Here is a 16224-nt window from a genome sequence, read left to right on the forward strand (position 1 = left end):
GAGTATACTGTGGAAGGTGGTAACTATATTTATACGAGGCTGCAATCTCTCTTTTGGAAAACGAGATGCCAAGCGCAAGAATTCTTCGGCGCATGATATACGTGCTGTCAAATTCATGTGCCGAGCCCCTTTGTTTTCGTCTTGTATCCTGCTTCAAATGACCAGTAGGGGTTATATAGGTTTAGTATAGTGTTGTGTGTTGTATCCATGTAAGTTAAAGGGTTTTCTCTCTGTTTCCTGTTTTCAAATTCTCAAAGCTAATCAAGCACAGTACTTTTGGGAGGTAGAACATGGCGTGATAAAGCAAATCTGACCGCTTGACAGCCAGCCACGCGCCCGATCTTTATGCGATGCGACCCGGTGTGTGGCATAAGGCTCGGTCAGAGATGCAGTCTCTCGCCTTCTCGGGCGGGGGATGTGCAATCTCCCAGGCGAAGCATGCTGGGTTCGGATGACGTGCATGAACGATCTTCGCGTTTACCGAGGGCATCGCTGGCAACCTAATGCGACATGCAGCTGACGAAGTCGAAGGGGCGCACCTCGTCTTGATCCCCTCCCTCTCCAGATGCTTGTTATCTATCGCCATTTCCATTGGCCAGCCACAACGCCGAATCCCACACCCCCTTCCCCCAAAGATCGGTGAGAGTAATTGCGCACTTCTTTTACTTGGAAAGGCCGGGGCTGAGCTGGCTGCTGCCAGCAGACTCTGGTCGTCAGTTCCTTCGCTCCTGCAAGAGAAGCAGCCTGGTCCTTGTTCTCCCACGAAAAACACACGAGAAAAGGTGCTTTCACGTACTTTCCCAAGAAGTTTTGTATCTGTGATAGAAGCAGGGCGCAAGCATTATATGCCAAAGTTGTCTCACAAGGCAGAAACTTGGAAAATGTCTCTCCCTTTTTCGTAAGGCGCTATCAACCGGCGAGGGAGCAGAACCTCACCGAATCTGCAGAGGTCTGAGTGGACAGATTTTGATGCCTTGAGTACTCAGTAGTGTATTTAATAGGTACTCATGTCTTGACCCTCTCCCTATAGCCTTGTGGTGGTGAAGCTTGCAGGAATCATATAGCATAACCAGTCTGATCACACCAATCATTGCCACTACCCATTTTATGCCTCCGCCATGTGTAGAAAAGAAATCCGAAACCACATATACTTGGGATGCAAGCTTGGGGGCTTCGTAGCCGTACCCAACAATAATGTGTCAGCAGCAGCAGCAGCAGCAGTGGCCGGGCCATCTGGGACGCAACAGGCTGCACACCAACGCAATGATCCTGTCGTTACGGGCCAGAACCCAGAACAATGGACCTCCTTTTCTCGAACCGTCTTTGAGGTCATTCGCGCACATGTCCCCACGTGGCCGGCTGAGACTATGGAAATCGACCCCCAGTCCAACAGGCCGCCCAGCCCTCCGTCGAGCCGGCCCAGGGGACGGAGGAGGAAGCGCACGGAGAGCTGCACAAAATCAGGGAGACCTTGATCGTCCAGTGCGCGGAAGCGTGGAGCAACAACAGCGATCCCGATATACCTCCCGAGAAGCGGCACTGTCCAATTGAGGATATGGAATCCATGCGCCCGGGTCAGGTTGGGGGAGGCAGACATGTCCACACCGGGCCCAAACGCCGAATGTCCGGTGTGTTCGGACATCGAGGAGGCCGAGAAGAAGGCATTAAACACAAAATTAGTGGTAAGTTTCTTCAGTTGAAAGACGAAGACGACTTAAAAGTCAAAATACTAACAGATCCCATTTCGTAAGGTGTCCACCATTTCTGTTAGCCGTGGCTTTCCCGTTTTCCAGGGCTCGTACGAAGGCTTGGATGTTGACAGAAGAAACCTCAGGTCTTCTGCTAGGCATGGCGTGAGTTATTCTCCCGGTCGTCATGCGATACGCCACAGGCACCGCCTTTGATGCTTCTGCTAACTATCCATCGCAGAGGAGTGATGAGCACAGGCATAGGACAATTACACACGGTCGACGGGAGAGGCACGAAAGACATGAGGAGCGCGGAGGCCGGAAGGGTAAGGAGAGGGCAGAACCAAGACAACAGCGCAGAGGAGGGGAAGAAAAGAAGGAGGATAAGCGGGAGAGTGCGAAAAAAGACAATAAAAGGGGGTGGATAGGAAGAGATGACAGGGACAGGAGACATGGGGATGGGAAAGATAAAGGTCACAGGAACAGCGACAGGGCACGTCCATCAAGAGATTCTAGAAGGGCTAGAAAGTGATGCAGTGCGCCACGCACTCCTCAAGAGGCCAGTTGCTGTCAGAAGATGGATTTGAAACGATACATTCATGACATAGGCTTTTCTCTGCTTCTTCTTTTGCTGTGATGACCCGTCTTGGAACGATATTCATCTGCTCTTCTGCTAAAATTCTCACTGTGACGTCTACCTTTCCCGGCACTTTTCCTGTTTCGCGACGAGTGGCTGTGTCCAGATGTATCGACTGAGCCTTCTATCTTTCCGGAGTGTGTTCTTTTACTTTTAGCCGCTGTCGGCGTCGATTCTGCAACTCGTGGTTCTCGGTTTGTCTTGCCGCTGTAGTAACAACGTAATTCGCGCGCGACTTCCTTGGTCGATTTGAAGCCAGCTGGTGTATCCATCAACCAGCAGCGCCGGATGATTTGGGCGATGGCCGGACATATGCCCGGTCGGTCTAAGTCAGGGAACTCCCTTTGGAAGAACAGTCGCTGGACTTCCCTCGCCGGCAGCGATGGGTAGGGCAGGTCGCCCGTGGCCATTTCGTACATGGCAGAGCCCAAGGCAAACAGATCGGACGCCCTGTCCGGCTCGTCGATATTGGGCAGGCGACTTCGAGTATCGTACGTTACGAGGGCTGGACAGTCTGGCATGTCGGTTATACTCGAGCCCGAGAAGTCGGCGAGTTTGAGGTCGTCGCATCGATCGAGTAACATGTTGTGGCATCCAACTTGGGAATTGCTCTCACGTCAGGACCGAAAGTAGGGATATGAGGTAGATACACGAACCATCAGCCTGTATTACCCTTTGACTATGAACATACGCAAGACCCTCTGCTGCTTGGTAGGCCCAGCGCCGGGTCAGGGCCAGAGCGTCTTCGTCACCGATTTTCGGGAAGCCATTGTCACCCGAGCGCATTCGTCGCAAGCGACTCCGAACGCTCTCAACACATCTCTCCAAGAACAAGCCCGAACTGTGTTCCGTGTCGCGGCACTCGACGACGTACTCCGACGGTCTTTTGCGGAAGCGCTGGTAGATGTCGCGCTCTCGCTGGAAGGCTTGTAGACCAAAAGGTGAAGGAATGGGCACTTTTATCACCGTTGTAGGGTTCACCGAAAAGACGAGACCTGATCCGCCTTGCCCAATGATCTCCAGGTCGCACATGCTGTCGCTTGACTCGCTTGAACTTGGTTTCGTCGATCTAGTCGAAGACGGCTTCGTTGATCTCGTCATGGCAAGTAGACTTTGTCGGACTCAATCGGAGCCCCCTTATCGCGAACGATCTTCCGGTCATGTGCTGCGTTAGGAGAAGCTGACGCCAATGCCTTCAAATAGGCACTGGCCTACGTGAATGACAGAAAGGGCAAAAAGACAAGAAACAAGAAAAAAAACGAGGTGCTACACCGCATCAGAAGGGTCCAACGTTATGAGCCATTGCCCAAATATATTGCGGCAAGGTCGGCCGGACATAAAGTCATAAAATAAAGGGGTTGTCCGGATAAGCGAAGGAATCAGAATGCGGTCCCTCTGTTCTGAGAGTGTCGGCTTCAGCCATCAATAAATGTGAGATTCTTCTGTGCCTTCGAGCATTACGCATCGGTGGCTAGAGTCCCTTGCGCGCGGAATGTCCAATTTCGGCTTCATCGGGGGCTGATATTATATGCAGCAGATGGCGGGAATGGTGTGCTTGTGGCTTTCGTTATCTTTCCAGCCCTGGCTACGCTCATCTTTGCCCATTTGTCGAGTTTGAAACATGGCTTTGATTGGGTGTACCTATTGGTCGGATCGAATTACGCGATTCCAGCCCAGTCGGAATCCAGAAGTTATATTTGGACGGCTTGTGCGATACTACCTGCTCTCCCATGTCGTGAAACGCAGTACTCCGTATTCGCGTAGCGACAGCCTACCTAGCCTGAAAACGCCCCCGACCACCGTAAGCCCACCCTTTCCCACTACCTGACCCCCAGAGTTCCGGATCACGAGATAACAAAATGGTCACGATAGCACGATCCGAAAGCGCTGTCAAGCGAGTCACACTTCTACAATGTCGGATGATTCATATGGGTTGAAAGATTCAAGTTCCTATGCGTTTCTATCACTCCTACCCTCGCCAGGACCGCCTACGAAAAGACGAGTATGTTACTCCCAAGGGGCTCGCCCATATCACCTGACGTCCTTATTCTTCGTGGGCATTCCGGCATGCCATTCCCCGCCTCATCTCGGTCATCTCTTCCAGACCTTGAACCCCATAAAGTAGGGGAACACGCTCTCCGTGACGCCGTAGTTCCGGTCGCGGAGCAGCTGGTCGACGCCGCTCTCGCCGCCGTCCTTGACGCCCCACTCGTAGACGCGGACGACGTCGAAGCCGGACCCCACGATGGCGTTGAGGTACGACGCCACGGTGCGGTGCTGCTTGAGCACGTCGGCCTCGAGCCACGTCTTGACGCGCGCGCCCTCGGCCGCGTAGTCGCGCACCGGCCACGCCGGCTTGCCCTCGCCGTCGCGCACGAGCGCCGGCGTCCGCGCCGTCGGCGCCGTCGCCAGCGGGTGCTCGATGGAGAAGAAGAAGAAGGCGCCCGGGGCGAGGCAGGCGGCGACCTCGTCGAGCAGCGCCCGGAGGTCGGCGACGTAGTGCAGCGACAAAGAACTAAAGGCGACCTGGAACTTCTTCTTTTCCGGGGCGGCGGTAGCCAACGCCGCCGTCAGCGCCCCCTTCTGGTTGAGGTCGGCGCGGACGTAGTCGACGTCGGCGCCCTCGCTGCCGCGCGACTCGACCAGGTAGGCGCGGTGCATGTCGGTCAGCTGGCGGGCGCGGTCGAGCTGGGCGGCCGAGACGTCGACGCCGCGGCAGACGGCGGCGCCGCGGGCGCTGGCCCAGCGGCTGAACCAGCCGTCGCCGCAGCCGAGGTCCAGGACCCGCTTCCCGGCCAGGGCGGGCAGGAGCTCGTGTAGCGCCGCCATGTCCGGGACCCCGGCCTGCTGGGTCTCGGGGCGGGCCTCGCGGAGCTCGACGAACCTGGCGTAGAAGGCCGGGTCCGTGTCGTAGATGTTTTGCGTGGAGGCCGATGACGCCATGATGGGTTGGTTGGGTGGTGGGGGTGGTGGTGACAATGGGGGCTTGCGATACGAAGACAATGGGTGTTGATATATGGGAGAGGGTGTTTACTATGTAGCCCACGTGTTCAGAGAAGAAGCATGAGTGTGAGAGAGAGGGTGGGTGTATGCAGTCTTGGAAGAATCACGTCACTATTTATTGGAATTCGGGTCGAGTGAAGCGGAAGGATCTGTATCAGCTCTACTTAGGCATGAGGCGAAGTCGTTGCAAGCGGTGCAGCAGGATTGTCATTGTGATGGAAAATAGGGAGATCCCCGAAGAGAGAGCTGGGAGAGTCGATCGACTGACGACGACAGTGCTGGGTCAGGAGATAGCTGGATGGTCGCATTTCCCCGAACCCAACCAAAATGCCAAACGCAGGGAACTCCGCGCCCTCCGAGGGGAGAGGGAAAACCCCAGGCGCGCGGGGTATCAGGGCCGAAAGAAGCATCTGTTGGAGTCGAAACAAGCAAACGCGGACAGTAAACGTATGCGCTGCAGCGACTCGCTCAGCTGCTCGCTGTTTTGCCCCCGGACAATGGGCTGTTCAAGGACGTAACCCCCATGGAAGGTCAGCAGTAGGCAGAATCATCCCGGGAGCCGCCGAAATGCTAAGAGAACATGCATGTATGTATGTATGTAGGCATGAGACACATCAGTTTGCGGATTGACCCCTCACTCTTCAAAGGATGCAAGCGAGCTGGGGAGAAGTAAGCAACAGCTCAGGCAGCCCAACAAATAGGAAAGCAGTTTAAGGTTGGATCAGAAGAATAGCGAGGGGAACGGCTTGTCAAACCACCGAGCTGAAGTCGGAGCACATCTTCTTGAAAACATCGTTTGCTGTTTCGTTACGACACTGCTCGAAGGCATTAAGACATGACGCACTGATGCACACGAAGAGGAAAGCAAAAGAGGGATCAATCAAGAAACATCGCTCAAGCTGTTATACCAACTGACGTCCCTAATCTATATCTGTAATCGTTCTTCATAAAAAAAACAAAAACAAAAAAAGTAACATGAATGCTGGGTATATGAATAATAATAAGACACATCATCTTCCCGGGTAGAGAATCAATCCGCTGTGTAGTGTGTCCATCTACACGCCTCTGAACATGCGCACCACCAAGAACCACAACGCGCCAATGAACTTGAAGGCACTGAGGAAGGCCACGCTCCACAGAATGATAGTCATGTACAACGTAGCACGCTGGTCCTCGTTGGCAGCGGCAGCATCGGGGCTCAGCCTCTCCAGGCCAGCCGTACTCAGCACCAGCGCGCACAAGCCGAAGTTCGTGATCATCCAGATGAGCACAACCAGCGTTCGGATCCATCGGTAGTAATCCATGTGGGCCTCAGCCTTGTCGGCTTCGGTAGGGGGCTTCTTGACGGCAACAAACTTCTTGTTGAAGACAGCGAGCTCACGCTCGTACGATGCGTTCAGGTCACCCTCGTCGGGCAAGTCGGTCTTACCCTTGCCATCCTTGGTGTCGACCGTCGGCAGCTTTTCCGCACCGTCGTCACCTTTGGTACCCCACGAGATATCGTGAGTATTGCAGAAGGCGTAGACGTTCATGACGTTGACGTAGGCAGGCGAGAGGAGAATGTATTGGATCATGGAAGTGATCATGTGCCAAGGGTCGAACATCAGAATGGAAGCGACGAACCACAGACCATAAGTTGCCATGGTGGATATGATCAGCGAAGAAAAGACCTTGTTCTTGATGAGATCGCTGGGATCGAATCCTTTGGAGACCTGCACTTGAATGGCCTTCACGGCAATGAACACAGCGGCGAACATAAGGTATCTAAGCATACGGAGGTCAGTACGGTTCCTACCAAACAAGGGTGGAGGTGAGACTTACGCCATAATGATAGCCCAGAAAATAACCATGGCACCGTAGAGCTTACCGGACCCGGAGGGTCGATTTCCGAGCGATAGAACAAAGCAGGAAATCAGGGAGACGCCATAGAACCATGTAAACACGACCCCAAGAATTGTGCCCGTGGTGCTCAGCAGATCCTTGTCGCCCAGACTTGTCGTTAAAATTTTGAAGACGAGGAAAAAGTTGCCGATAGCGAACCAGGCAAAGATCATGTTAATGGTCTGGAAGATGAACTCAATAAAGAAGGCGATCTTGCGGAAAAACGAGTGGTCAGAGCGGAAGAATTGGTAGAAGTGAGCAATGGCGTAGATGGCGGCGAAGAAGGATCCGTTGAGCCAACGTCGGCGCTGGAGGATGAGTTCTGTGACGGTGTCCGGCACATCGGTTTCTCCTGTCGCTGACTTGACGTACTGAAGGATCCAGTGGCAATTGCGCTTCGTGACGAGCTCGAAACACAGAATACGATCCTCGGCAAGATACATGTTGGACTCGAAGACACCCGCGCCACTACCCTCCAGCGTCTCACCCTTGAAGTAACTTTCCAAGGGACCTTGGCCGTTCTTGTCATTTTGCAAGGCCACATACCGATACGCCGAGAAGGCACCAGGCAGCACAGAGATGAAACCAAAGGCCGACTCCAAAGGCTTGTCGAGGATGTTGCTCATCTTGTATTCGAAGTTCTGCGTGGCAACCAGGGGGTTCAAAAGATGCCTGCCACCGGTGCCCAACATGGCTTTGATCTCACCACAAGCTCCGGCGCACATGGGCTCGAGATCGAAGGCCTTCCACAAGTGGTAGATAGAGGTGCCTCCAGGTTTGGTACCCGCGTCGAGCAGGACACAAATGTTGGGGTCTAGAACACGGCCGAAAGCCTGGAAGAACCAACGGTGAGAGTTGATCTTCTTCTGGTTCTTCTCCTTCAAGCAGAACAACAGCTGGACCGGTTGTTTCTTGGGAATCAGTTGCACGACATCGTTCTTGATAGTCATACCGACCTGCGTGGTATACTCGTAGATATGCGATGTGACATCTTTTCCGTTGACCTGCTGCTTGGCGATACCATCCTGGTAAACACCCATACCGGCGAGCAGCGCTCGGGTTCGCGCGTTGATCTTGCCACGTCCATCGCTGACAACACACACCACAATCTTCTTCCAGGCATCAGGACCCCACGTCTTGCTTTCCTTGCGACTGCACATGTATTCGATGTTCTTCAGGACACCGATCATGGTACGTGCAAACAAGATGTCATCCTCATTGTACATAGTGATGACGATGAACAGCTCGGTGTGGCGCGGTTTGCTGAAAAGCTTCTGGCGCAGAGTGAAGTTCTCGTTGTAGAAGTCATTGGGATCGCAAGTGGCAGCCGTGTACCGCATGTGAGTGAACTCATCACGCTCGCCGTGAGGCAGCTGGTTCAACAGCCTCGGGGGGATGGGGCAATCCAGCACCAAGTTTCCGCGGTACAACAAGACCTGCTTGACCGTCTTCCAGCGCTTCAAATTGCCGCCGCCGGAGTTTTGCTGAGGTTCATCTTTGTAAGGCTCCGGTATTCCACCGTGTGCGTACGAGTCGTTCTGCTGCAGCATAGGTCGCTGGTCGTTGAGCTCGTAGCCTTGCTGCTCATCGTAAGGCGTTACACCCGGTGTAGATTCGTAGGGTTGGTTGTAGTACCCGTCATGGTGTGCTTGTGGGTTGACCGAGTATTCGGATCCGCCATAACCTCCGCCGTTGTTGTAGGGGCTCTGCGTGGAGATGTTATCCATCGAATGCGCCGCATTCAAGGGTAACCGGTCACTGGGTGTGTATCTGCCTGGACCACCAGCCGGAGGAAGGTCAAGATTCGAGTGTGAAGGTGGCGGCGCTTGGCCATATGGCGGAGCTTGGCCATAGGGCACATCATCGAGTTGGTACCCGTGTTGGAGCGGATGCCCTGGTGAGGGCGTTCGGCCCATGGGCATTCTGTTATCCATTGTCGGATCGTAATAGTCGTCGTCTAGAAAGGGATATTAGAGAGTGTCTGGAACCGGCAGAGCTATGGTGTTATGTTCGGATGCTTGGAGGCCTCGAATAACGTTTGGGTAGCCTGCACCACTTGATACGCGCAACTTTCTTTGATCGTCCCGTCCAATGGGGGAAGGCGCAAGGAGATCACAAGGCACAGCCCCTGAGAAAGTGTAGAGACAATGAATGAATGGGGGCAAGCACGTAGAAGGGAAAGTAGTGAGTTTACTACTAAAAGTACCCGAAGGCGAAAAGAAGGTGACGAGAAGATAGCTTCAGAAGACACCTTTAGGAGAAAGGAAGCAGCAGTCCAAGCCTGGGGCAAACGACGGCAACTACGACGGATACTGGTCCAAGCCCCCTAATCTCGGCGCATCCAAGGTGGCAGTGGGCAATGGCACAGAGGGCAAGATCCGTAAGGCACAGGCAGAGGTGAAGGGGACTGAGGAGGGGGTCTGGGAAGAGGAGATTCGACGATGAAACAGCCGACTTACTTAGGCGATTATACGACATGGTTGTAGATTATATCCCTGCCACCCCTAATGTTTGGGAAAAGACGGTCGGTGTAGTGGAGGTGCCAATAGATGGCATGCAATGTAGTAGCCCTGTGAGACAGCCGGAAACAGCAGAGTACCGTGCCGTTGTAGTGAGGGAACGAGTCACCAGAAGACCCAAGGTTTGCGCTGTTGGAAAGACTGGAATGTGGAGGGGGTTTTTTGGTTGGCGATCTCCAGTGGCTGTGGTTCATGCGCAACGCTTCGCTCGTGGGAATGGGAATTCGACTTCTTGTTTCGCGTGTTCTTGCACCCTTGACCTAGGAAAAAACCCAGTGCAGTTGCAACGCAGTTCAGCAAAGTCCCGACACCGACAAAGTTGGCTGCGGGAAAGGATGCGCTGAACTCTGAACGTCACGGCCGTCGTCGTCGTCGTCGTCGTCTGCAGCGTCCTGTCGTCGGGTGTTTTGCGACTTGGTCGACTAGTGGCCTAGCTTTATGCTTTGCCAAGAAGAGGGTATGCAATTCTGCGTCGTCTCGTAAATCTTCAAGGGGAAAGGCGCGAACCAAAGAACAGGTGCAGAACAAAGGAACGAGCTCGGGTTCGAGTCGAAACGAATGGAGAAGGACCTTGGTGAAGAAAGCAGAGGTCGCTGCGGTAGCGGGTAGATGATTTGATTGATTGCTCACTTGATTGAAGGTGTTGCCGTGGCAGGATAATTTGGGGCAGCGGGTTTCGCAATGATGAAAGGAGACATGGGGGCCCCCTCTATCAGCACTCAGTCAAAAGTCAAGCAGCAAGCAAGGACTGCGATTGACCCTTGATTTGCAGCGCTAGCCTGGAGCCCGTTTCAAGATTTCGAAGCAGGCGCAGCACAAGCCATGTGCCCACCAAAGCCCCCCCCAGAGCCCCTCCGAATGCAGCAATGCCCCTGGTCAGTACCTGGTCTGCCTGCTAGCCGCTGCCTGTTCTGGCTGAGCTGAGCTTCCCGTCGTCAGGACTCTAGCTGCTTTGTGTGCAGCCAACTTTATCGTATATTTAACCAAACATTATTTGCTCTAGACTGTAGAATGCATGAGATGCAATTAGGATACAACTATCGTGAAATGAGAGGCGTCGGGTGCACTAGAAAATGCATGTCTTTCTTTTCGAGAGGAGCACGGGCTGGCGACTAACGACGCTCCTGATTGGGTTAGGGGCGTATGATTCGGGGACTTAGGGTGTCACTCAATCTCTGGAAAAACTGGGTGCCCAGCAAGTCAGTCTCCATCAACTCATTGCCGATAACCCGCGACAAATGACGTCGATGTCGACCAAGAATTCTGCATCAGAAACCGCCATTCGTCAGAGTCGGTAGTTGACGTTCGTCGATCGCATTCGTTCGTCGCCAATGCATTCGTCGCACGAGTTCGCCCTCCTAGGCTGAGCGCATACGGCAGCGGAGAAGGTGGACTGTCGCACAGCATCAGCGGGTGCGAGCCTCTCAGCTTGCGGTGCGGCTGGCTCCTGGCTGGCTGGCGTGTTCCTTCCCGCCACACGACGCCGCCGCCCAACCGCCAGAAATGCGTGCCCCTTGCCGATCCCATATCTCTTGTACCGCCACTTTTTCTTTCTTTCTTATTTCGCCGACGTGGTCTGTAATTATGTCTCCGCCGCAACACACGTTGTGTTGTGTTACTGCTACATGACAACGGCCGTGGCAGCTGGCTCAACCGGGCTGCAACATATATCGTGAATCTTAATTTATTAGGGTTTCCGGCATTTAGCTAGAGTTCAACAGGCACCCTTTGTGGTTATTGAGATTATCGTGCTGGTGGGGTGGAAATGAGATAGGCAGCGACAGAAGTACTTAGGCTTGTAGGGAGCGAGAACAACAACAACAGCAATAACAACAACAACCCAAGGGAATAATTCGCCGAGACTACACTTCGAATGCCTAAGTCGAGGCAACTCAGCCACTCTTAGCTGCACCTGCAGCATCAGCTACGTCGTCGCCTCCTGCGTCCTCGCAATGCAGTTGTCGTCAAATGTCGAGTCAGCAGTCCTGTCAGCAGGCAGGATTACGAGGACGTCCTCCAATTTTGCGGGTTAGGTACAGTCAGCCCGCGCGTTGCGCAAGGCGGCGATCTGGGGGCAACCCCTGGCTGATTGACAGGTGCTAAGACGAAAATAGCAGCGCCTAGTAGTAGAGTTCGCGCCCAGAGTTTGTGGCTGCCTCCCGGCCAGTATCCCGACCGCCCAGTGGGATACTTCACTTGCCACAGCATGAAAACCCAGCCACGCCGACTGCGAATCACGAGCCCACGTGTTTAAGCCAATCAAGATAGATTCTCTCTCGTAATGCTTCGCGATACGAAAACCATCAGGGTGTTAGGTGTCTGGCCTGGGGGGTAATTCTTGGGCTTGTCCTGCTTCATCGGTATATGATTTCAGCTGATCTTTCCATATCCCCAGATACAAATCAACCAACCTGCGTAAATGTGATTTTATGGGTATTGTTGAGCATGTTGCAGAGGAGAAGCTCGCTCTCATGAAAGCCGTCTACTCTGATGAGGGCAGCGTCTCCTCTCCAGGTGGCTATCCTAAGCACCAGTGCGAATAGGAAACTTGGATCCCAGCTCAGCAATGATCAAAGCACACCTGGCCCAATGATAATATTCGAACACCGCTATTAGGTTTAAAGCCATCCGCAGTGCAAACGCTTCGCATGCAGTATCATGACACGCCGTAGTTCATCCCACCCTCCTGGGCAATACACAATAGCAACATTGGCTGTACTACATGCATTTGGTCGTCGGATCTCGGCCCAGTAAAGGGAACAAGTAGCGCGTGAGAGCTGGAAGTCTGAATTGTGATGGCACCCAGCCATGTTGCCACGACATTTGTCTCTCAAATAACGTCTGTCTATATGCTTGAAAACTTCAAGATCAGAACGGTATATCCTGCTCAACATTGACCATCGAGCGCGCAGCCATCCCCGTGGAAGGAAAGACGCCGGCGTGGATGCGGAACTCGGCCCCGCCACATCCGCTCCTCCTCCGACCATGGCCCCTTTCGGCCCTCTGCCACTGTCTCTCGCAGGCCGCCGCCCTACCTACGGTATCTACTTCGAGGCGGAGCCGCGGGCGGCGAAAGTGGGCGGCATCGTCGTCTCCGTACTAGCCAGCAGCGCCTGTGCCTCGCTTTTCTGTCCGTCCTTCCCTACCCCCCGAGAAGTTGAAAGCCCCCTGTACCAAATAGCATCCTTGACTCGGTCCAACAACAGATATCGATAATATATAAACTAACACGTAGAACCCGATTCTTCGCAAACACAGTGTTCCGCGCTGCCCAGGTGCAGAGCTGGCGAAGCCTGGCGTGGACAACCTGGCGTAAGTCTACCAGCAGTCGTTAGGGATCGATACTTATAGGCAATCCATACTCTTTCAAGTGCTCCTAGCCATCTACTTCGACTCTTATCTCTTCGTCATGGCGTCCACCATCTTGCACTTCGGCTTCTCCATCAACGAGTATCATTCGTTCTGCGAGGCCGCGACGCTCTTGTGCCTACTGGCATACCTCTCCAGCAAGGTAAACAAGTACCTTTCTATATATAGCTGCTAGGCTCACACGCTTACCTAACCCCATAGGCTGTAAGCGCATTCAACCCCTTCAAAGTCTCAAATCGAGTGTCGGCGAGCCTACGAAATGATCGCTTTGCTGACATGACCACATCTGGATGGGTAGTTGGTCTACATGTTCCTTTGCGACCGTGCCGTAGGTCCACCCAGTTTGTCTTGTCTCTTCACACAGCCTTGGAGCATCGCAGTAACCGACAGGATGAGAACACGTCCAATAGTACACGGTATGGGACAGTGGTGTTAGCCGCTATAAGTCGAAGACGTATCTCATACATTTTGCCGTGCTAACCGGTATGTGACCTTCGAATCTCTCTGGCGTTAGAACCGCATATAATCAATTTGCGATGACCGACTCTGATCCGTATAATTCCAGTTGCTCTTTTCGCTTGCTAGATAATACTCATCATATTGTGGGCTTTCCCCTGATTCCCTTCGAACCACCACCCCAGACCTTTTCGGCAAGGGCCGACCCAACCACCGAGCACTGACAAGACTGTCTGCCATTGCAGTCGATTCAGCCGCACGGAAAACGGTCTCTGTATCATCGGTATTCAGCAGAGCGCCATGATCGGGCCGGTTGCCGTTGATGTAGCCTGTAACGTACGTATGGGGCCGTATTGTGTCATCAATCTTCCCCCTTGCTGCAAATAAGCCACCAGGGACTGATGCTATATCTCCTCTGACACCCCTGGTAGGCTTACCTGACCGCAGTGTTCACGTTTCCCATTTACCGTGAGTATACGGCCCCCTCTAGCTAACTAAGTAAACAGTCAGCTAGCCAATACCTCATCCTTTCCTCTTGGGACATCCAATACTTACACACAGCTTCGTGTATTTAGGATATACGGTCAAGGAGCCCAGAAACGTCTCGCCGACTGCCTCATCCGGCAACACACGAATGAGAAACGGGAGGCTGCTTCGCGTCGCCAGGAAGTCCTTCGTAGGATGCTTCTTGACTCTTAGTAGTAGCATTGCGTAAACTCTCAACGCCCCATCCTGCCTTTGGTCCTCCTTTCTACCCCTTTCACCCTCCCGACGGGGGCATGAATAAATGATTGACATATGATGATGCTATGCAGGAATCTTCTGGCGCTGATGCTACTGGATGGCGAACCGGCCTGGTTGTGCCTCCTCTGTTGCAAGATTGACGGTAAGTCGTCGGCTGGATGGCTCAGTTGGGGTTCTTCGCAATGGATGGGGGAGTCGCGCCAACATGATAGCTTTAACCAGCATCGCGCCCGTCGTGAACTTCTCCCAACCCAGTAGAGTGCATTCCTCGAACTACACATTTGACGAGGGCAACCAAATCCGCTAACGCGTGGGGGTGGTACACGCGCAGTTCTGTTCAACGCCGTCGTCCTGTTCTGGGTCACACGCACCGACTCGCGCGACATGAAGACGTCGAGCTCGACGGCCCGCTCCAAGTCCGACTCGGCCCGCAGCCGCGTGACGCGCCTCTCCTTCTACACGGGCTGGCTGCGCGCCAACATGGGCCAGGGCCCGCACCCGGGGCGGCCCTTCCTCATCCCGCCTCCGCCGCCTCCGCATCTGATGGGTGGTGGCAATGGCGGCGGCGGCGACGACGGCATCGAGGGTGTGAACGTCAACAACGACAAAGCGGCGGGAGACTCTTGCGACGCTGCGGCTTCATCGAAAGCTGATGGCCGGCGGGCTAGCGTCACGACGGAAGCGACAGCGGCAATCGGTAAGCAAAGGAGCGAAAAAAACTTTCGAAGAGATGCTAGCAAAATGAGCATTCTCCCTTGCCACTGCCACATACTTAGGCGTACCAGAAGCATTAGCGGACTCATCCAACAGCTCCAAAGCCCCGACCAAGTCGATCCTCAAGTCATCAACCAGTGCTGCGGGAACCAACGCCATGGCCGCCACGGCCCGGTTCGGCTATGAAAGCTGCAGCGAGATATGGACTGGTCCTGGAGGACACGCAGATCCACCGGAAATTGTGTGCCTCGACGAAAAACCAAAACCATCAGAAAAAGAAGAAGAACGAGTGTTGGGCTCGCCTTCGTCCGAAAAGAAGAGTGCGGCAGGCACAGGCATAAGGAACGGGACCGAAACGGAGGTACCGACGACGGTGGCGGCGACGACGGCAATGGCCTGTCGCTGTCGTCTTGCGGGCCACATTGAGGCACCGTCCTCGTAAGTGCAAGAGTTAGGGTGTCCGGGTGCAGGGCCGCGACGCGCCGGAAAAAGCTGGACTGGGGAGGACTAGAAGGGCTCTGCAATTCCTTGTCGTAAAGATATACATTCCTGATGAACAAGGCAAATCGATCTCCGCACAGTATCATGTAGTGTCAACGGAATTCGCGTTGACTGACGCTGGCACTCCGAGAAGATGTGGCTTCGAGTTGCATCCCTGGCACCCTGGGGGCGATTTAACGTGATCAATCCCTCCGGTTCTTTCGGTGCGGGGCTGAGAAAAGGGGTCGCCGAGTGCCCAAGATGACCGACCGGCTTTGCTTATTTGAACAAACACTCCCTTGAAAACAACTAAATGAATCGATGGATAGAATCTAAAAGATAAAAAAGAGATTGCTTGTGAACTTTTTTTTATGATTTATGTAATTTATTCTTATTCGTAATATTGTTGCTTGGGGTATTTGGATGGGAGGGTATTGCTGGCCGTGATCGTCGTAGTCTCTCTTGCCACATAAAGCCGATGAAAACTCCCTGGTCCACTAGACGGGGACGGAGAAAGAGAGATAGAGATATCCCGCAGGCATATGGGGTTACAGCTTTGACATGGCTTTGATGCGCCGACTTACATCGCTTTTGGTGTATAAGTTCAAGTTTGGGTATGCTCGTGTGACACGAGTGGGTTCAAACAACTCCCGCAGCGATTTTGCTCATCCGAATGTGAAGAAACTGTTTCCTCCGTCATTAAAAATAGTCGAAAGCATTGCCGGCAAAAACC

At 53.6% G+C, this 16224-nt stretch overlaps 4 protein-coding genes across 4 annotated transcripts; 1 reads left to right on the top strand and 3 right to left on the bottom strand.

The window, feature by feature from the left end:
• Window positions 1-2162: 2162 nt before the first annotated feature.
• On the bottom strand, window positions 2163-3426 carry PG998_012783 (uncharacterized protein; the record flags this gene model as incomplete). The annotated part of the gene is made up of 3 exons (XM_066879599.1): window positions 2163-2209; window positions 2477-2923; window positions 2982-3426. 3 exons carry the CDS (start codon window positions 3424-3426, stop codon window positions 2163-2165), a joined length of 939 nt encoding a protein of 312 aa, XP_066725983.1.
• A 990-nt stretch (window positions 3427-4416) lies between these two features.
• Window positions 4417-5268, bottom strand: PG998_012784 (S-adenosyl-L-methionine-dependent methyltransferase; the record flags this gene model as incomplete). Its single annotated transcript, XM_066879600.1, has 1 exon — window positions 4417-5268. One exon carries the CDS (start codon window positions 5266-5268, stop codon window positions 4417-4419), a length of 852 nt encoding a protein of 283 aa, XP_066725984.1.
• A 1115-nt stretch (window positions 5269-6383) lies between these two features.
• Window positions 6384-9143, bottom strand: PG998_012785 (chitin synthase I; the record flags this gene model as incomplete). Its single annotated transcript, XM_066879601.1, has 2 exons — window positions 6384-7092; window positions 7150-9143. The coding sequence occupies 2 exons, from the start codon at window positions 9141-9143 to the stop codon at window positions 6384-6386; spliced, it is 2703 nt and encodes a 900-aa protein (XP_066725985.1).
• A 2866-nt stretch (window positions 9144-12009) lies between these two features.
• PG998_012786 (uncharacterized protein) lies at window positions 12010-15453 on the top strand (the record flags this gene model as incomplete). The annotated part of the gene is made up of 9 exons (XM_066879602.1): window positions 12010-12059; window positions 12124-12261; window positions 12596-12898; window positions 12964-13040; window positions 13100-13239; window positions 13299-13513; window positions 14369-14439; window positions 14629-14994; window positions 15074-15453. 9 exons carry the CDS (start codon window positions 12010-12012, stop codon window positions 15451-15453), a joined length of 1740 nt encoding a protein of 579 aa, XP_066725986.1.
• Between the last annotated feature and the right edge of the window lie 771 nt (window positions 15454-16224).

This window comes from Apiospora kogelbergensis (genome assembly GCF_038363985.1).
Source record: "Apiospora kogelbergensis strain CBS 113332 chromosome Unknown utg000008l_segment0_segment0, whole genome shotgun sequence".
NCBI classification, from domain to species: domain Eukaryota; kingdom Fungi; phylum Ascomycota; class Sordariomycetes; order Amphisphaeriales; family Apiosporaceae; genus Apiospora; species Apiospora kogelbergensis.